This window comes from Natrix helvetica (genome assembly GCF_964273705.1).
Source record: "Natrix helvetica genome assembly, chromosome: 7".
NCBI lineage: Eukaryota > Metazoa > Chordata > Lepidosauria > Squamata > Natricidae > Natrix > Natrix helvetica.
Window position 1 is genome coordinate 65,580,526 of NC_138558.1, and position 21,012 is coordinate 65,601,537.

The 21,012-nt window shown below is 45.3% G+C and overlaps 1 protein-coding gene across 1 annotated transcript in view; it reads left to right on the top strand.

Annotated features, from left to right (window-relative positions):
* Positions 1 to 18,438, top strand: part of USP46 (ubiquitin specific peptidase 46) — a 45,102-nt gene extending 26,664 nt beyond the window's left edge. Inside the window, exons 7-9 of the mRNA XM_081959311.1 lie at positions 296 to 493; positions 7,801 to 7,879; positions 10,834 to 18,438. Of these exons, the coding sequence (XP_081815437.1) occupies positions 296 to 493; positions 7,801 to 7,879; positions 10,834 to 10,935 (379 nt within the window). The 3' untranslated portion in view covers positions 10,936 to 18,438. The remainder of the gene's footprint in view (positions 1 to 295; positions 494 to 7,800; positions 7,880 to 10,833) is intronic.
* The last annotated feature ends 2,574 nt before the right edge of the window (positions 18,439 to 21,012 follow it).

Below are 21,012 nucleotides of genomic sequence, written 5' to 3' on the forward strand. Positions count from 1 at the left end.
GGGCCAGAGCCGTATGCCACTTATCAGCTGCCTTCAGAGTCAGACATCAGTGAGGCAGATGAACAGCTGGAGCCTGTTCCCAGCATGTGCATGCACAGAGTTGGCAGACGAAGGTCTGTGACTGTAAATCCTCCCTTGAAAGACTTTGCTGGATGTAAATGAGCAGAAGTCACAGCAAATTAATAAAAGGGTTTTTTTGTTGGAGCAAGGAGTTTGCTTCCTGCTCTTGGGAAGCCTCGGTCAGAAGAAGAGTCAGCATATTTCCCCCAACAATCTGGGTCTTTTGACTTTGTAGGATGAGGGTGAAGAAGCTTCCAATGATCCTTGCCTTGCACCTGAAGCGGTTCAAGTACATGGAGCAGCTACACCGGTACACCAAGCTCTCCTACCGAGTGGTCTTCCCCCTGGAGCTACGACTCTTCAATACATCGGGAGACGCCATCAACTTGGACCGCATGTATGACTTGGTGGCTGTTGTCGTTCACTGTGGCAGGTAAATTGCACTGCCAGGAAGTTAAACCCAACATAAGGAATAAAGGAATAACTCTCTGTTGCTCACTCAGCTGATGGAGTGCCTATCAATCCGGAAGCCAAAATAAGGTTCCTTTCTCTTACACCAAAGAGTTTTTATCCAGGTACACCTGAGGCATTCATAAGTAGGCAAACTTGTAAAGTTAAAATGATAATACCTTTCCATGGTCCTTGGGAGGTTCTAAAATTTATGTATTTATTTATTATAGCATGGTATAGGATAGAATAGCAGTAGAATAGAATTTTTTATTGGCCAAGTGTGATTGGACACATAAGGAATTTGTCTTTGGTGCATAAGCTCTCAGGGTACATAAAGAAAAATAAAATACATTCATCAAGAATCATAAGATACAACACTTAGTGATAGTCATGGGTTACTAATAAGCAATCAAATTGTACTAGGAAACAAATAAAGCAGTATAAATTGTAAAGATACAAGCAACATGGTTATAGTCATAAGTGGGGAGAGATAGGTACTAGGAAGGAAGAGAAGAATGATAGTAATACAGTCGTAGTAAATTATTGACATTATTGTGGGAATTAGTTGTTAAGCAGAGTGATGGCATTCAGGGAAAAACTGTCCTTGTGTCTAGTTGTTCTGATGTGCAGTGCCCTATAGCATCATTTGGAGGGTAGAAGTGGAAACAATTTATGTCCAGGATGTGAGGGGTCTGTAGATATTTTCACAGCCCTCTTTTGGACTCATGCAGTATACAGGTCCCTCAATGGAAGGCAGATTGGCAGCCATTGTTTTTCTGCAGTTCTGATTATCCTCTGAAGTCTGTCTCTGTCTTGTTGGGTTGCAGAGCCAAACCAGACAGTTATGGAGGTGCAGATGACAGACTCAATAATTATTGCAGGAGACAGATTGGTTGTGTTGAAAGCGAGACAGAAAAGGCAATCAGCCTACTCAGATTTTTAGAAGGAAGAAATAAGGCTTCTGTATTGATCTTTCCCCCCAAAAAAATTCCCATCTGCATTTTAGTGAGAACGAAACAAATGAAAAGGTCTCTTCTCTTTTTCATCATCTGTCAGTATACAGATTTTTGCCTAACTAATTTTGTGTGTACTCTAGCAACTGCACAACATGTTTGTGTATGAGGAGAATTTGGCTGACAGCTTTCGCTTCTCTGCATAAACACAAGGTCACACTAAATGTATCTTGTGTAACCTGAGCACTGCTCCCATGCATCCATAAAATATTCAGGTGTGGAAATGACCTATCTTAGAAAACTAACTGGTCCCTTTTCCACATTCCCCACAGTTGGGCAATCTGTCCCATCGTGAAAGCTTCAAATGGAGCCTGCTGCCTAGCGCAGGAGCACAGCTCAGCTGATAGCAGCTGTCAGGGAGATCTTATCTTTTAAAGGACCACAGATTGACTTAGTGAGAAGGAAGGAAAGGGATATTTTCTCTCTCCTGTGCTTGTTGTGGTCTGTCAGCGGAACCGGCAGCAGATTCAGACAGTGAAGAGGTTGGGGAGGAAGATGGGCCAGTCCTGGAGTCTGAGGAAGGCTCTGACGAGGGCTCTGCGTCAGAGGCAGAGAGGGGGCCAGGGCCATCTGATAGTTATCAGCTGCCTTCGGAGTCAGGCATCAGTGAGGCAGACAAGCAGCTGGAGCCTGTTCCCAGTGTGAGCATGCGCAGAGTGGCCAGACGAAGGAAACAGCTAAAGAACAGGGGTCGACTTGGGAGTAAGGCCACAGGTGGATGGTGAATGGCCCCTCCCAGAGGAAATAAAAGAGGGAGCGCCAGGGGAGTGGAGTTTGCAGGAGACAATTAATTCATTCCTGCATTCTTGCCAAGTATTGCGGAGTCTAAAAGATAGTGATCTGGCCACTCTCCAAGCCTGATAAAGGCCAGTAATTGTGAACTATCTTGAAAGACTTTGGGCCTGGACTTTGCTGGAGAGGAATTCAATGTAAATTAAATGAAAGGGGTTTGTCGGGACGAGGACTCGGCTTCGTGCTGCTGGGGAAGCCTTGGTTAGAACAGTGCTGGAGACAAATAGCCTGGGTAAGATAACACTCATTTTGTGCTGTGTTTTTAAATTCAGACAAATGTTGGTTGGTTGGTTGCTTACATGCAAAACATTGGACTAGATATTCTGGTCTCATCCTAACAAACGAAGGAAGATAGCTATTTCCGAGCTATATAGGCACAGTTCTGGTTCTCAGTTCAAAACGCCTGGTTTTTCTACGGATGACACATTTTTCTTCATTGGCTGATGTGGGGTTCAGGGGTTCAGTGTCTTTAATGCTGGGATTGAGACGGTGGACATTCAAATTCATTAAGAGCCCTGGTTAGAAAATAAGGGTCCTGTGTATACAAGCTGGGGGCTGAAAGATGAATGAGTTATGAAGTGGCAGAACATTCCATTGAAATAAAAAATAAGATGCTTACGATAATAGTTGATCTGGATACAGGTAGCTTTCTTACCATTTCCATCGTGGTGTTGGAAGAAATGTCCTTCTGGGTTCAGCTCCAAGTGGGGACAAAGACACTGGAAACATGGAGGCTGCTTGGAAAGATGATTTTAATGGTGGACAGGATGACATGGCTTGAGCTCCCGAACAGAAAAGGGGGAAATCACATGCTTCCAGATGTTGGGTGAAGAAGACAAAGAAGGCGCTTGATGAGAGTTCCTGAGTTTTTTTATACCCTCTGTTCGGCCCCACCTCTCTGTTTCCTGTTCCTGTGTAAGAAATGCATTCTGATTGGTTGTCAGACTCCCATGGGGCCATACAGGGGCAACTCTCTAGGCTGTTTTGAGTGCAAGTTGGGTTGAGCATTGCTTCTTCCCAGGTGCCCTGTGGTGAGATGGGTAAAGGCTAATACTATCATGCCTTAATCCCATCATCCTGGAGCTTAATCCCATCATCCTAGAACCTAGGGTGGGGCTTCGCTAGCAGTGGTGGCTCTTCCGTCCCAAGGATCAGCCCATAGATTTCCACTGCTCTCCTCTCCTCTGATTTCTGCACATCTTTGTTATGTAGAATAGACTCGCTCAGGCATTTTAATGGCCCATTGACGAAGGTCTGTTTCCTGCCTAAAAACATGTTTCTCCATTTCTTATCCAGGGAAACGTAATATTCTGCCTTTTCAATATTTCCTAGGATATTTCATTCTTCTAGGAGAGGGGGTGGGTGCTAACTTCCTACAGTGGCAGCTGTTCATTGTATTCAGAGTCCAAGTTAGGTTGATGAAGGGATGCCTGAAGACAGAGAAAACTCACTGCTGTCTAAACAACGGGAGGGAAGTCAAACCAGGGCATTTTCTGTGTTGTTAAATCCCGAGATTCCTCTCACCAACAATGGGCCAGGTGAGAAACAGTCACAGGTCCAGCATGTGAAGTTGCTGCCCTTGATCTGACTCTCGTCATTGGCCCTGTCAGTGCAAATAAGTGCAAAGAGATGATTCAGCCCCCAGCAAAAACAGAGATTCAAATGTCTTTTTTTTTTTTAGTGAAGAGGTTTTTGTTGTTGTTGTGGTTGTTCATTTTAAATGGTCTTTTTAAAAAGGTCAGAAAGAAAGAAATCCAGCCAGCATGACATGGTCAATCAACACTGGGAGGGAACCTTGAAATTTTTTTCTCCCCTCTCCCTGCAGGCAACCTTGGTGGTAAGCCAGGGGTGTCCAAACTTGGGAACTTTAAGACTTGTGGACTTCAACTCCCAGAATTCCCCAGCCAGCTATGCTGGCTGGGGAATTCTGGGAGTTGAAGTCCACAAGTCTTAAAGTTCCCAAGTTTGGACACCCCTGTGGTAAGCAAACAGTGGATAGAAATAATGAGAATCTGAGGAATACTGCTCTGACCCAGCTCCCCAAGCACAGCAAACCCTCTGAAATGAACTCAAAGAGTCCTTTAATTAGGAGCCCCAGGGTTCCAAATAGCATCCAAAATTAAATCAGAGTCCAAGGCAAAGTATTCCTCAAAGTTCCAATTTATGAAGAGAGCCATGTTGGCACATCTGGGAAAACCCGAATCTGAAAGCTTCCTGGTTTTCCCCACCCAGTTGAAAGTTCAAGATCTTGCCCCTCCATACCCACAAGCCCATCCCATGGTCCAATCTCCCACTGCCATGCTGGCAGTTCCACCCATCCAGTTCCGGTCAGGTGCAGAGGTGCAAAGACAAAGGATGACCTTGGCTTTCTAGAAAGAATTGTGTTATGGCTACATAGCATCTAACTCCGTACAATCCCCCCCTCCCATTTTCCCACAATAGAAAATATCATAGTAGAATAATAGAAAGTGTGGCAGGCCAAAGATCCCAAAGAAAAGATGGCTGCAGGCCTGACAGTTTCTCTCTCACCACAGGCTAACAATTCGGACCGGCAGGGAGATGAATAGTTGTCTGCCATATCTATTCATGTCCGCCCCCTGCCTTTTATCCCCAGAGCTAGGGTGGGGCTTCGCTAGCAGCGGTGGCTCTTCCGTCCCAAGGATCAGCCCATAGATTTCCACTGCTCTCCTCTCCTCTGCCTTCTGCGCATCTGCGTGTCAGGCACTGGGCCCAGCTGTTCCTCCTCTTGCTCATCAGCCACCTCCAGACCTAGCGGCTGTTGACTCTCCATCTGAGGGCTGACGGACGGCCCAGGCTCCGCCTCTGTCTCTCTCTTTCTGCCAGCTCCATTCCCTCTTCCCCCTCGGAGCTCCCAGGTTGCCTTGGTGCTGACCCAGACTCCCACACCTCCTCCTCTTCCTCTGATTAGGCTGCTGGAGGGGCCGGTGGCCGACAGACCATAACAAAGACATTTGTTTTATTTATTCATTGTGCACTTTTCTATGCCACTTGCTTAAAGAACTCTGACACCAAGTGATGATGGCGAAGAGCTACAGGGGCAAGAAGACAGATTCTCCAAAGCCAAGGCTGGTTCAGTGGACAGAAAACAAGAATAACAAACATTATTTGGATCTGTTTGCACATGGTTGCCCAGGAGGGTAGATGGGAGGAAGCTGGCCCCACAGCTTTGGCTAAGCGCACTGTTTTAAAAGGGGCAGCTGAATGTGCTACATAAAAACATTCCTTCGCACTGGAGACTAGATGTTAGATATAATGTTTAAAGAGCCATTTGTTTTTGTTTTATTTTTCTGTAGCCTACTGAGACTGGGCTGTCCAACACACACACACACACACACACACACACACCCTTACTCCACTCAACCTGGTCAAGCAGTCCTGAAGCTGTTTTGGTGCTCTTTTGTCCAGACCCTTGAAAAACGTTGCTTCTTGCCAAAGATCCTTAGTTTACACTGCTTGCATCTGTTTAATACATTCAGGGGGCTGTTTGGTAGGATTTTAGTCCTAGGAAGACCCAAAGAAAAACGAATCCCCGTCTGTTTCTAACATTCCCCCATCCCTGTTGCCTAAACATCCGCTTCAAAAGTATTTGAAAGATCTATGCGTTTACTCCGTGGAGCCCATAAGTAGAGACGGAGGAAGAGAGAGGCGTGAGGAAGAGCTCTCTTGAGCTTATACTGGCAAGATGGCAGCAAGAGGAGAAATAAGTAACTCTAAATCAGCAGTCACCAACTGTTGGTCTGCGAGAAAGTTTTGGTGGTCCATAGAAAAATTATTTGCATTTTTTTATATTGCAGTAAATCAGGGCTCCTCAAACTACGGCCCCACAAATGAATGTTTGTGTTGCTACAGAGAGTTTCCTCCTTCTGGGTCTTTTTTTATGGGTCGGAGTGGGGAAGAAATTCCAACTTGGGGTCTGCTTCAACCTCCTAGTGGGGGGCTTTGGGCGAAGGCTGGAGGGAAGAGTCGCTGGTGGCCAAGAGCCGGAGGGCCTTTTTCCAGTGGGACTGCATCATGGCCTGGAACTGGATGACCAACTCAGCCCACTGAGCCTCCATGAGCCGGTACCTGGCCTTGCACTCCCGCAGGTCTTCCCTCTGCTTGGAAAGCCTATGCTCGCAGTCCTCAGTGAGGTACTTCTGCCGAGCCTCCTTCTCGGTCAGATCCAATTTGAACTGAGCAGTTTTGCCAACTCTTTCTCGTGGTGGCTGCTTAGCTCCAGCAACTGCTTCCTGCTGGGGCCCTAAGGAGCCCAGGTAGGCAGGCAAGGAGTGGCAAGTAGAGTCTGGCAAGGCACCCCTCGACATGAGTGACAACATGTTTGCCACACGCAGCTAGTCACATGACCACCTTGCCACGCCCAGCCAGCCAGTCATTAGGCAGATCATATTCGTGTCTGTGGGATTATGAATTTAATGCTCCCTGAGGTCCAAAAGGTTGCTCTAAATGGTCTGGAGAGGAACTTTGGTGCAGTGCTTAAGGCAGCAAGCAGGAGGAGGCCATGAGTGCCAGCTGAACATGGAGGCTGATGTGATTTTATATTCCTCTTAGATATAAAAGAAAAATAGCTAATTGGGTAACTTTGGACCGGGGACTCTCTCTCAGCCCTAGGAAGAAGACCCTGGGAAGCCACTTTCAAACATGTTGCCAAGAAAACCACAGAGGTTTGTCCAGGTAGATGCCAGACCTCAAGGTTGCCTTGAAGGAGCAAGTGCGCACACAGACACAAACAAACAGCCTCTCGCAACAGCCTCCCTTCCTGTGGCTTCCCTTTCTGGCTCACTTGCCATGGGCACACTGGTGGTGCCAACTGAGCATGGAGGCTGGTGTGGAGAAAGTTCACCTGCAGAGCTCCCCATTTGTGTGTGAAAGAAACAGCGAGAAAAGGATTCAGTGTCACCCTTCGCTTCTAGGAAGAAGAAGAGGTCAACACGAATGTTACTTCCATTACTTTCGCTTTTAGAAAATTCTCTAGGATTCTGGTCTTTTAATTTTAATTTGTGGTTTTTTTTTCTTTCCTTCCTCCTTCCTTCCTTCCTTCTTCCCTCCCTCCTTCCTTCCGACCTTCCTTCCTTCCTTCTTCCCTCCCTTCTTCCCTCCCTCCCTCCTCCCTTCTTCCTTCCTTCCTTCCTTCCTCCCTCCCTTCTTCCCTCCCCCCTTCCTTCCTCCTTCCTTCCTTTCTTCCTTCTTTCCTCCCTTCTTCCCTCCCTCCCTCCTCCTTTCTTCCTTCCTTCCTTCCTCCCTCCCTTCTTCCCTCCCTCCTTCCTTCTTCCCTCCCTTCCTCCTTTCTTCCCTCCTTTCTTCCTTCCTCCATTCTTCCCTCCCTCCCCCCTTCCTTCCTCCTTCCCTCCTTCCTTTCTTTCTTCCTTCCTTCTTCCCTCCCTCCCTCCTTTCTTCCCTCCCTCCTTCCTTCCTTCCTTCCTTCCTCCCTTATTCCCTCCCTCCCTCCTTCCTTCCTTCCTTCCAGTGGCCCTAACCGTGGACACTATATCACCATTGTGAAAAGTCATGGCTTCTGGCTATTGTTTGATGATGATATTGTAGAGGTGAGTAAATCGGCAATTTTAAGCAAACCGACCGAGCCTTAATTGAGCCTGTTTATGTGTTTACAGCATTTCATTTGCTGAAAGTAAAATGCTTATTATTCTAAGGCAGGGGTGTCCAAACGTGGGAACTTTTAGACTTGTGGACTTCAACTCCCAGAATTCCCCAGCCAGCCAGGCTGGCTGGGGAATTCTGGGAGTTGAAGTCCACAAGTCTTAAAGTTCCCACGTTTGGACACTCCTGTTCTAAGGCAAAGTTTCTCCACCTGGTTGACTTTAAGATGTGCGGGTTTCAACTCCCAATATTCCTCAGCCAACTCGATAGATATACTATCCCTCTTCCCCTTGGGATTTGGAGGAATCGTTCCGTGTTTTTTTTCCAACAGTGCCTCCAAGGACTGATTTTTTAAAAAGCCAAGAATACGCACAGTCCTCAACTTACAAACCGTTGCTTAGCAACCATTCAAAGTTACTTCCCCAAGGCTACTCCCAACCCAGATTCAGATCCTCCCCCCCTTGTGAAATCACATTTTGGGCACTTGGCAACTAACACACATTTACGGCCGTTTATAACAACTCATGTACTTGATCACGATTTACATTTTTGCTGGAAATGAACATTTAATTTGGTTTCCAGCAAAAATCACCCCTTGCCGACATGGATTTGGTTATATTTACCATATTCCCTTAATGTATTTCTTTTATGACTGCAGTGATTCACTTAATGCCCACCTTAAGAAAAACGTTGCAAAATATGGTGTGATCGTTTGTTGTCCCTCTTAATAACCAGCCTAACCTATGGCCATAATTTCAGCCTCATTTACAGTCATAGGTCAAGGACCAGCTGTTGTGCAGTCGAAGGAGACACTTTTAAAACCCAGATGGGACTTTGATCATGCTGTTGCAGTCATATTGTCACATACATTTTTTTGTTACACTTTTTTGGACCATACCATTTGGATACAGCCGTTTGGAGCTGAGCCTTATAACTCCACTTGCTAATCGAAGTTCCGTCTTGGAAGTTATGACAACAATTTTGTTTGCTTTATATTTATCAGATCACAATCTGATACATATAAAGGTTCCCCTCGCACATATGTGGTAGTCTTTCCCAACTCTAGGGGGCGGTGCTCATCTCCGTTTCAAAGCCGAAGAGCCAGCGCTGTCAGAAGACGTCTCCGTGGTCATGTGACCGCCAAAGGCGCACGGAACGCTGTTACCTTCCCACCAAAGGTGGTCCCTATTTTTCTACTTGCGTTTTTTTGAACTGCTAGGTTGGCAGACGCTGGGACAAGTAATGAGAGCTCACTCTGTTATGTGGCACTACGGATTCGAACTGCTGAACTGCTGACCTTTCTGATCGACAAGCTCAGCGTCTTAGCCACTGAGCCACCGCGTCCCTTTACCTTTTCATATAAAGAACATGGCATGCAGAAGAGCTGCAAAATTTCCTACAGCTGCTATTCTTTTAGACGGAGTAACATCTTACCGTAATTTGAGGATTATGTAAAAATGATTTTGTGTTGTTTTATGTCTTGTCACATGTCACTGACTGCAATGATGTTATTGAATCAGGAATCATTATACAGGTAGTCCTTGACTTATGACCACAATTGAGCCCAAAATTTATGATGTTTGAGTGAGAAATTTGTTTTTTATGACCTTTCTTGCCATGGCCATTAAGTAAATCACCGCAATTGTTAAGTTAGTAACACGGTTGTTAAGTGAATCTCCTTTCCCCATTGACTTTGCTTGTCAGAAGGTTGCAAAAGCTGATCACATGACCTCAGGACACCACAGCTGTCATAAATATGAGTCAGATACCAAATAGTAAGTCATGTGACCGTGGGGATGTGGTCGCCTTGCACCTGAACGGTCGGAAGTGTGGAAAAATGCTCACAAGTCACTTTTTTCAGGGACGTTGTAACTTCAAGTGGTCACTAAATCAGGGGTGTCCAAACTTGGCAACTTTAAGACTTGTGGACTTCAACTCCCAGAGCTGGCTGGGGAATTCTGGGAGTTGAAGTCCACAAGTCTTAAAGATGCCAAGTTTGGACACCCCTGCACTAAATGAACAGTTGTAAGTCGAGGACTACCTTTACCAAGATGGTAATATTAGGAAGGGGGGGGAAGCAAAAGATTTTTTTCCCCAAGAATCAATTGAATTCACACAAAAGAGTCTTGGATTAAACAAAAGCTTAATAAAGTTTGAGTTCTAAGACTTTCGGACCAGAAGTAGTCCAAAGATCTCAGCTTTCCACAATCTTTCCCGCAATGAGGGAGAAATATATGCATACTGTATTTTTTGGACTATAAGATGCACTGAGTATAAGACACACCAAGATTTTGAAGAGGTCAATCTAAAAAAAAAGTTTTGCACTCTGCAGGCCTCCCAAACCCTCTGCACACCTCGTTTTTTGCAAAAAAAAAAGAGGGGGGGCATGCAGAGGCTTTGGGAGGCTTGTAGAGTGCTCCTAGAGGCTTGGGGGAGGCAAAAATGAGCAAAAACGACCCATTTTTTGCTCATCTTTGCCTCCCCCCAGGAGCACTTTGCAGGCCTACCAAACCCTCTGCACATCCATTTTTGCGAAGGGGGCGGAGTTTCAGGAGGCCAAAAATGCTGTATTCCGTGTATAAGACGTACCCAGATTTTCAGCCTCTTTTTTGGGGGGGGGGGGAAGGTAGGTCTTATACTCTGAAAAATACGGTACATATTGCAAGTACAAAGTATATGGTTAGGTTTAGGTTTAGGTTTATTAAATTTATAGACCGCCCTCTCTCCCCGTAGGGACTCGGGGCGGTGTACAGACCGTTATGGAAAGAGTTAGCTAACTATTTTGCACCCGGTTGTCTGCTTTGCTGAAACCTGAGGCCAAATCCCATTGCTGTAAACATGACATCAATTTCAGCATTCCTGAAACTTTTGATAGCGTCTTTCTTTCCTTTTCTCCCCTTAGAAAATCGATGCGCAAGCTATTGAAGAATTCTACGGCCTGACGTCCGATATATCAAAAAATTCAGAATCTGGATATATTTTATTTTACCAGTCAAGGGAATGATTGGGAAGACTTGTGACTTTCTCCATGCCAGAATAGATCCTGACCAACACTTTTAACTGACTACTCTGTAGATCTGACCAATACAGCCCACACAGGATCATTGCTTAATCGTTGACTAAAACTCCTAACTTATGTCTAGAAGATTCTCCCATCTTAAGTCCTCAAGAAAAAGAACAAATGTATAGAGACTCACATTCATCAGGTGAATCTACCGAATTGAGGTATAATGTTGGATAGATGCTTGCATCGCCGTTAAGGACCATTTCTTCACCCATTCCTATTCAGCAGTGATTTTTTCAGACGGTTCTATGTGGAGTTGTTGAATTTCTTAAATGATTCACGAGTGTCCCTCAAAAATAAGACCACTCAAAATGAGAGCAATCTATATGACACCAAATGGGGGGTCTACAACAACTTGCCACAGCCAACTCGCCAGGGGACAAGAGTGACACTAATATTGAAGGACTAGAAATAGAATCATTAAAGGATGCTAAAGGAAGGACAAAATCAAACATGAATGACAATAATTAAACTGAATTGCTGAGGGGTTGCACGGTGAGTTGGCCATGCCGGATTGTCCTGCAGTGAGTTGGCCGTGGCGAGTTGGCCACAGTGTGTTGGCCACGGTGAAAAGGCTGCAGCAAGCGGTCCCATTCCATTACTAAGGTCACTATCAGACTAAGTCAGTGATGGCTAACCTTTTTTGGATTCGTGCCAAAAGTGAGGGGAGCACGGGGGGGTTGTGTGCAGGCATGCCCACATGCCTCCGGAGGGCAAAAAGGCTCCTAAAGGCTCCGGAGGGCAAAAAACAGCCTTATGAGCAAACCGGAAGTCCATTCCTGAACTTAAGGTTTGCCCGTAGGGCTGTTTTTTCACACTCCGGAGGCTTCAAGTAAGCCTCCAGAGGACGAGAAACTGCCTTAAAAGAAGGCCAAAGTCAGTTGGCCAGCACGCATGTACACACTGGAGCTGACAGGGCAACACTTTGTGTGCCCTAACAAATGGCTCCGCATGCCACCTGTGGCACGCATGCCGTAGGTTCGCCATCACAGGACTAGGTGGTTCATTGCTGATCCCCAGGGGGACAGAAGGAGGAAGGAAAGAAGCTGAAAAGCAAGAATATATTCTCATTAAGGAATAGGATCTAGTTGAAGATACTTCACTCAAGCCGCTTCTCCCAAATCAGGAATCATAGTCGATAGCAATTCCTTAAAGCAGCTTTTCCCAGCCTGTATATTTCTAGATTTTAGGCTGCAAGTTGCACCTTGAAATTTGTACATGCTGTTCAGGGATAGTGTAAGTTGTTGTCTAACATGTCTGGGGTGGCATCCATCTCAAGGGGGTGCTGATTGTTCTATCTGTTCGGCCCATAACTGCAGTGCAGGTAGTCCTCAGTGACGACTGCAATTGAGCTACGCCCAATCTTATGACCTTTGTGGCAACAGGCATTAAGTGAAAACGGTGGCCGTTAAACAAACTTGTTTTAGCCAACGGACTAAATGGAAGTAAATAATAAGTTCCCTGCAAATAATTAAATAAATTGCAGAAAATCGCACTCACATGACCATAGGATGCCACCAATGGCCAGTTACCAGGCATCCACAATGTGATCCCGTGACTGGCGGTCAGGATTTTGAAACTGGGTGGTGAATTAATTCTGGGGAAGTCCAATCACAATTGGAGGACTACCTGCAATCCAATCACAATCCAAGTCCAATCACAACCAAGGACTACCTGCACTGATGTTAGACGGAAGGTATAAATGTATTGTTAAGTGCGCACATGGATTTTTTAAATTGATGAATTCCAGGAAGCCTTACCCAGCCCGTTCTGTGAAGTAAGTTTTTAAGGGACGAGTAATTCTGAAAAGAGCAGTAGAGGTGAAAAGGGTTTTCGTGTTGGAGGAAATCTGAAATCATTGCTTTAAAGGCAATTGTTGCTCACGGAAAGGAAAGATAAATAATTTTTGGAACTAGGCTTGGGCTGTGGATTATTTCACACGGTGTTTCCCCTTAGTTGAGCCTTCTGAATCTTCGGCTGGTTGAAAATGAAATCAAATTGGCAACCCCAAGCCATACATTCCCTTAAAGGGATTTTAGTCTCGCTTAAATTGTGCTGCAGATCCACATTCCCTGTTTATTGTAGGGCAGCCATTGACCGTTTTTGTGAGATGGGTGGATACACACACACACACACATGTCTAAATATCTATATAGATATAGATCCCCATTTTGTAATATACGCATTTTGTAAATATTTAAGTATATCTTTTCATGTGGGGTGTACTCACTTTTAATACCAGGGGTTTAGAGATTAATAGCTGTGTGTTGCGTTATTTTGAGGGGATGGTACATTTACACAGCTATACAAGCTGTATACTCACTGCTTTACATTGTAGCCAAGTGTCATTTCTTCAGTGTTGTCACATGAAAAGATATACTTAAATATTTACAAAATGTGAGGGGGTGTACTCACTTCTGTGAGATACTGTGTGTATGTGTGTGTACACACAGAGTTTCCCCGAAAATAAGACAGTCTTATTTTCTTTTGACCCCCGAAATAAGCACTTGGCCTTATTTTTGGGGAGGCCTTATTATTTTTGAGGTGCAGCATGGTCTCCTCATGGCTGCTACTGTGTTGCAATATTTTGGGGGAGGCCTTAATTTCAGGGGGGACTTATTTTAGCGCATGCGCTCAAAAGCCCAATTGGGTTTATTATCAGGGGAGGTCTTATTTTCAGGGAAGCACCAAGCTGGCTCTTTGGATTCTAACAAAACGATTAGGGGATTTCTCCGGGTTAGCTTCATTGCAAAAGTTACAGTTTTGTTCTTCACCCGAAGAGATACCCAAAAAATTTGGTTCTTGCTTTTTCAGATCTGTTTTTGTGTCAATGTCACATGCTTTATCCAAGAGTAACTGGATAAGCTAAGCAAATAGGAAGCACAATCCAAAGTTCTATAAGGTTTAAACACATAAGCAGAATCCCACGTGAGCAGGGATTTTTAGTACTTCTCCCTCTTGGAAGATTGAACAGGTGTGTATGTGAGATCCTGCATGCTGCTGGATTGAACAATGGTGCGGAGGCCTACAGATTTCCACGTTTCAGTAAATTTCGTGGACTGCAGAGAGAGCAAAACAGGGTGGCATCTTTTGGAGTTTCCTAGGGTCTGTAATATATGTCCCTGCAGTAAGAATCAATTGCTGGGTTCTGTCTCTTTCAATTTTTAAGGTATGAGCAAGAAATGGGATTTTGGATGAGTAGAAGAGATTGCAATTTCGAAGGCTCACAATGAGTTCAGTGTGATAAAGTAAGCAGAGCAGGGGAGGTGGTCAAAATCAATTTCATTGAAGTTGTGTTTGACCTCGGGGGTTGGGGTGGGCATGGCCAGCTTGACATCACTCGTGTTGGGGGGGCGCCTGTGGTGGCCTGAGCACTCTGCCAGCAAAAGCAGACTCCCAAGCTCTATTTTCGGCCGCAACAGCCTCTTGCAGTCCTCTGCCAATGAAAACAGCTTGGCTGAAAATCCGTTTTCAATGGCAGACCGCCTGCTGGAGGCGGTCGCCACTGAAAACGGAGCCTGGGACGGCTGGATGCAGCCCTCCCAAGCTCTGTTTTCGCTGGCAGAGGCACCGTGGGCCGGTCCTTCGCTATTTCCAGGGCGGCCTCATGGGCAAGATGTAAGCAGGCAGGATCTGGCCCACGGGACTTTTACTTTGACACCCCTGCAGTAGAGGATATTTTGCAAGATCAATAAGGGAGGCACAGAGTCCCTGAGAGTTGAGGGTTTTTCAACGCTAAGAGTTGAGGGTTTTTCAACGCTAACATCTATTTTTGGTTTCCCTACAATCCCTTTGACCTTTCTAGCTTAAGAAATACAGGTAGTCCTCAGTTTACAACAGTTCACTTAGGTTCACTGTTCAAAGTTACAACAGCAACAGCACTGAAAAAGTAACATATGACCATGTTTTCACACTTAACGGCAGAATCCCCATGGCCACCTGATCAAAATTCAGATGCTTGGGAACTGACTCACATTTATGACCGTCGCTGTGTCCCAAGGCCATGTGATCCATTTTTGCAACTTTCTAACAGGCAAAGTCAACAGGGAAGCCAGGTTCACTTAACAACTGGGTTACTCATTTATCAAATAACTACAGTGATTCATTTAACGGCGGAGGCAAGAAAGGTTTTGAATTGGGGCAAAATTCTCACTTAGCAAATGTCACTTCACAACAAAAATTTAGGGGTTAATTGTGGTCGTAAGTCGAGGATTACCTGTAAAAGGCCAGTTTTCCGGTGGTCCCCATCAAGTTTTATGTCGTAAAATAAATGGGCTACAATTGATTACAATTCTCTTACCAGTCATTTGACAACTGTTTATAGTTACCTTGAATGGGCGCTTTAAAACTCACAAAGCACTTCTGGTTGTCATAAAGCAGGAGTGTCAAGGCCTGAGGGCTGGATCTGGCCTGCAGAGCCACTGCGGAAACAGCTTTGGCCACCACAGGCGCCTCTGACACGAGTTACGTCAAGCTGGCCATGCCCACCCTGGCCACGCCCACATGCCCCCCCCCAGGTCAAATACAACCCAGATGCGGCCTTCAATGAAATCGAGTTTGACACCCCTGTCATAAAATGTCTTTCTCCCCCTGCCCAAGGTCCCATTATAGCTCACCTTTATTGACCGGTTGCAGCGTCCTACGGTCACATGACTGCAATTTTACAATTTTTTTGCTAGCTTCGGGCAAAAAACTCCAATTCAGAAAAATGGGTTCCCTTAACAAGAATTAACACTCCAGGAGAAGGATACTGCAAAATCTCCATTCCCTCCCCACTTCTTGGGGAAAGAATACTGCAAATTCTCCATTCCCACCCCACTCCAGGGGAAGGATACTGCAAAATCTCCATTCCCTTCCCACTCCAAGGGAAGGATATTGCAAATTCCCCATTCCCTCCCCACTTCTGGAGGAAAGGATACTGCAAATTCTCCATTCCCACCCCACTCCAGGGGAAGGATACTGCAAAATCTCCATTCCCTTCCCACTCCAAGGGAAGGATATTGCAAATTCCCCATTCCCTCCCCACTTCTGGAGGAAAGGATACTGCAAATTCTCCATTCCCACCCCACCCCAGGGGAAGGATACTGCAAAATCTTCATTTCCTTCCCACTCCAGGGGAAGGATATTGCAAATTCCCCATTCCCTCCCCACTTCTGGAGGAAAGGATACTTCAAAATCTCCATTCCCACCGCAATCCAGGGGAAGGATACTGTAAAATCCCATTCCCTCCCCACCCACCAACCTGCTTTCCAGCTCCGTTCTCCTGTGCAGGGCAACAAAAGAAGACCCAGCTGATCAGCTGGGACTCAGGAGGCAGCCAGTAGACCAGCGGGCGGGGCCAGCCAGAGGCGGTATTTTCCGGTTCACCAAACTACTCAAAATTTCTGCTATCAGTTCACAAGAACCGGCTTAATACCATTTCTCTTTGGTGCATGCACCAGTTATCTTTTTCACATAAGGTGGATTTTATAGTATTAAATCTTTGCTATACCTTGCATTTTGGACAACAGAAGCTCTTTACTTGGGTGAAGAACAAAATCAGATCACTTTCTATGTTTAAGATACCACCAAATCTTGTGAGCCAACAGAAAGTCTAGCGTTCATTGTTCTGTGTCTGCTTAGAGATGCACGAATTCCAGGTCAACCATAGTCAAAGTTCACATTCAAAAAAAACTAGAACTATGGTTTTCTTTCTGCTTTCCCCCAAAACAAATTTATACTTGGATAATCTTGGCAAAAGGGATACAGTGGCTCAGTGGCTAAGACGCTGAGCTGGTCGATCAGAAAGGCCGGTAGTTCAGTGGTTCTAATCCCTAGCGCCGCGTAACAGAGTGAGCTCCCGTTCCTTGTCCCAGCTTCTGCCAACCTAGCAATTCAAAAGCATGTAAAAATGCAAGTAGAAAAAATAGGGACCACCTTTGGTGGGATGGCAACAGCGTTCCGTGCGCCTTCGGCATTTAGTCATGCCAACCACATGATACAGAGACATCTTTGGACAGCGCTGGCTCTTCGGCTTTGAAACGGAGATGAGCACCGCCCCCTAGAGTCGGGAACGACTAGCACAGATGTGCGAGGGGAACCTTTACCTTAATCTTGTCAAAGATGCAAAGATACCACATCCCAAGTGCAGAAGATCCGTAGTGTCAAGCAGGAATAAAAACATGTATTCATATCAAAGTGCTCTCAAGTTCTGATCCATAGCTCATAAGACAACAAATAACCATCCATGCATATAGATGCATCACTTGATTATTTGGTGTTCAATTCCTGGCAGCTGAGTATGGAAATGGACTCCGGGCGGGCGGGGGGACTGGGACACAACCCTAGAACTCTAGCAGTTTCAAGCCTTACAAGGTTTGCAGCCTTACCAGGGCCAAAAGGAAGAGGAAGAAGGGCTACAATCCAATTTAAACAAATCAGTTCCCTGGGATATAACACTAAGAGTTCTCATTTTGGGAACCAGCTAAGATGGTTTGGTCCTGAGTTGAATTAAAGTACTGTAGTTTCAAAGAAATCACTTCTTGAATTTGAATAGGGAAACTATGGTTTGTTTAATTAAAACTGAGCATGGAGGTATGTAAGTGAGTGGTGCGATGGCCTAGAGGTGGAGCTCTCGCCTCACAATCAGGAGGCTGTGGGTTCGATCCTAAGAAGGGGCAGATATTTCTCTCTCTGGGCACAATGAGAATATATCTGCTGAGCAAAAATCCGCATCGGCAACAGGAAGGGAATCTGGCCAGTAAACACTCTGATAGCTCCATTCCGTTGCCCAGACGCCATTCTGCAAGGGGATTTGGGGTCATTAAAGGAATATGATGGAGGTATGTAAGTATGGGTAAGAAAGGAACAGGGTGATCCTGCAAATTGACAATGGCTCATTTACCTGGCAGGAAACCACGATTTCCCACGTCACTACTGGCCTCTATAAGTATTGTATTTGATTCAATGATGTGAAAACTGCCTCTGGTATCCATTCACACGTGCAAAGAATTTTGATGCGGCAGTCATCAGGCGATCAGCAGCATGTGTAACCAGTTCATGGCTAGCCTATTCCCAGTTCACTTCTTGCATCAAAAGGACACGTGGTGGGGATGCTACTTCTTAGGAAGGTGCTGAAACGATAAATGATAATGACCTTGTTTAACTAGGAACTGGAATCAAGGAAGGTCTGGGCACTAAAGGACATCTAAGCAAGCAGGCAGCGTCGCGGTGACTCCCGCGGCGAATGGAGTTGCCCTTGGGTGACTAAGGCCTTTCACTTGTGTTGCGATGTTGCACAGCATTTTTCCGAGAGGGGCCATCGCTTTTCTGACCGGCCAGCTCTCTGATGGTGGATGAGTAAATGCACTTTCTAGTTGGGTGTTGATCAGTGTATTAGAGATGTTTTTGTATGTTGCAAAGGTTGCTGCCAACCATTTTTAGAGTATCTGTCCAACAATTTTTTTTTAAATAAATAAATAAAAAGCTACCCTCGATGTATGACTTGAATGTTTGGAAACGGGTGTTTTAGGAAGAGAAGTTTTGCATTACTGGAGATTTTTTAAAAAAGGAAAGTTAGTGAGTATCTTATTTTTGTGCTGTAAAAGAAAGGATGAAATAACACTTAAATATCCCGAATTCCATGTTTGTCTTTTTTGTTTTTGTTTCACTTTCTCAAAATTTGAGGATAATAAATGACGGCATTGTGGTTATTAGTTACACAAAAATGGGAAGTCACAACTGCCAGTTCTTCAGCTGGTGTTGCATTCGTATGCACTGGGTTCTTTCTAAGGACCTATGATCCATGGTGGCTTCCGGCAGCCACTACTGCCGGTTCAGTCAGGGACGCGCTGTGCACGCACGCTTGATGTGCTCTATGCACACATGCGCAGTACAACAAAAATTGCTCTGCGCATGCGAAGAAGCCAGAAACAAGATGGCGGCACCTATGAGGCCGCTGGAAGAACTGGCTCAGGGGCGTCGCAGGCCTGGGTTGCTGCTGGCTCCAGCAACCTAAGCCGCCAAGCTACTACTGAACTGGTAGGAACCCACCAGTGCCTCTGATGTCATAATATAGCAGCATAGTATAGGTCAAGGGTGTCAAACTCACGTCATCACGTGACATCGTGACTTTTTTCACCTTCGCTAAACCAGGAGTGGGTGTGGCCAGTGCATGACGCTTTCGGCCTGCGGGCCACGAGTTTGACAGCCCTGGTAATAGGTGTAAATCAAAGCAATCCAACTTTTGCAAGTGGCAGATGGAAGTTTTGACTGGCAGAGTGCTGCAGGAGGCCGTCCAGGCCAAAAATGGGCTGTGGGAAGGGGTATGTGCCCCGTTTTTGGCTGCCAGAGGCACCACAAGCCATCCTTTGCTATTTCCAGGCTGACCCCATGGGCCAGATTTAATCACCCCATGGGCCACATCCGGCCTGGGGGCCTTGAGTTTGACACCCCTGGCTTAGACCATCTTTCAATTAATTTTGTTTTCAGAACTCAAATATTTTGTGACCATCTCCGGTTTTTCATCTTCTACTCCACTATTTCCTAGTATTGTGACATCAATTATGTCAGAGTTTGCACAGCGTCACTACTATTTTGAGACAACCCCGGAGCAAAATACAGTGCACAGAGATTTTGTCTTTCAAACAGTGGTTTATCTACAAGGTGTGTGTGTGTGTGTACATACACATAAACACACACACACATACACAAGTGCACGTACTCGTACTAGACAAATACCAGGCAATCAATCAATCTTCAACTATAACACGGAGGCATACACAAAGAACTACAATGGAGATAGAACACGAGGAGAGATACACCCTCACATGGCCTCCTTTATATAGGCAGCTTCTTAAAGAGGCAGTAACCCTGCTGACTCATTCTCAGTTCTTCATCTTGATTTAAAGCCTTACAGCAGCTGGTCAGCTATGAAATCATCATTACCTTAACAAATTATCCACACCTTCTTTTCAGCCAGAGTTAAATCTGGTACGTTATGAGCCCAAACAATATTTTAACCTATTCGTTTTCAAGTACTTCGGATCTATCTTCCCACCAATTTTACGTTACAATAGTGTTAACTAGTTTTGATGAGTAAACCCTGGGTTTTTCTTTTTTTAAATTTCTCACAAAATCACGATATAATCTTTCTAAACATGAACATCCTGAGTGGGTTTATGAGCACGTGCCAAATGGATCTGGCAAGGTGATCAAGTGGAAAAATCCAGTCCCTTTCCATCTCGGGTAGAATGAGACCTGCTTCTACATAATTAATATGGCCTTTATCCGGAATATGGTGCACCTCCTTAACTTCACCAGCCTGCATTCTTAAATATGGTTCTTCAGAATTTCACTCCCTTCTCCATGGTGAACCCATCATTTTTGGTCACATAGGAACATGCAACACACACATCCCCTTCTCCATGCACAATAGTCTGCCTTCCTACTTAGTTCAATTCTACACACCCCAGATCGTTATACACCAGAGCAATTCCAGAGAAAGGTTACTAAGATGATGAAAGGATGGTAACAAAGTCCTACACAGAATGATTAACTGGTGTGGAGATACTTGCAGAAGAGAAGGTTGAGAGCACATGATGGCTGTCTTCAGATATCAAGAGGGAAGTCACACTGTAGAAGGTTAGGACTTATTCTTGCTTGTTCCAGGGAATTAAACGAGAAGTAATGGGATGAAACTTCAAGGATGGAAATACAGATTAGACATTGAGTGGAACATTTTGACAATAACTACTCTCACTGCAAGGAGGTTTTCATAAAGTCTTCAAACAAGTTGGATAATCATATATCAGGGGTAGTGCAATGAATCCTATAATGTCCAGAAGTGTTATGGCCCACCAGCTGCCAGTGGAACTGGCGGAAGACTCGGACGATGAGGAGATTGGAGAGGAACTTGGGCCAGTTTTGGGGCCTGGGGAAGGCTCTGATGGATGCTCTGCATCGGACGCAGAGATAGAGCCAGGGCCGTCCAACATTGCCCAGCCACTGGAGAGGCACCGCTGATGCACATTATTAACA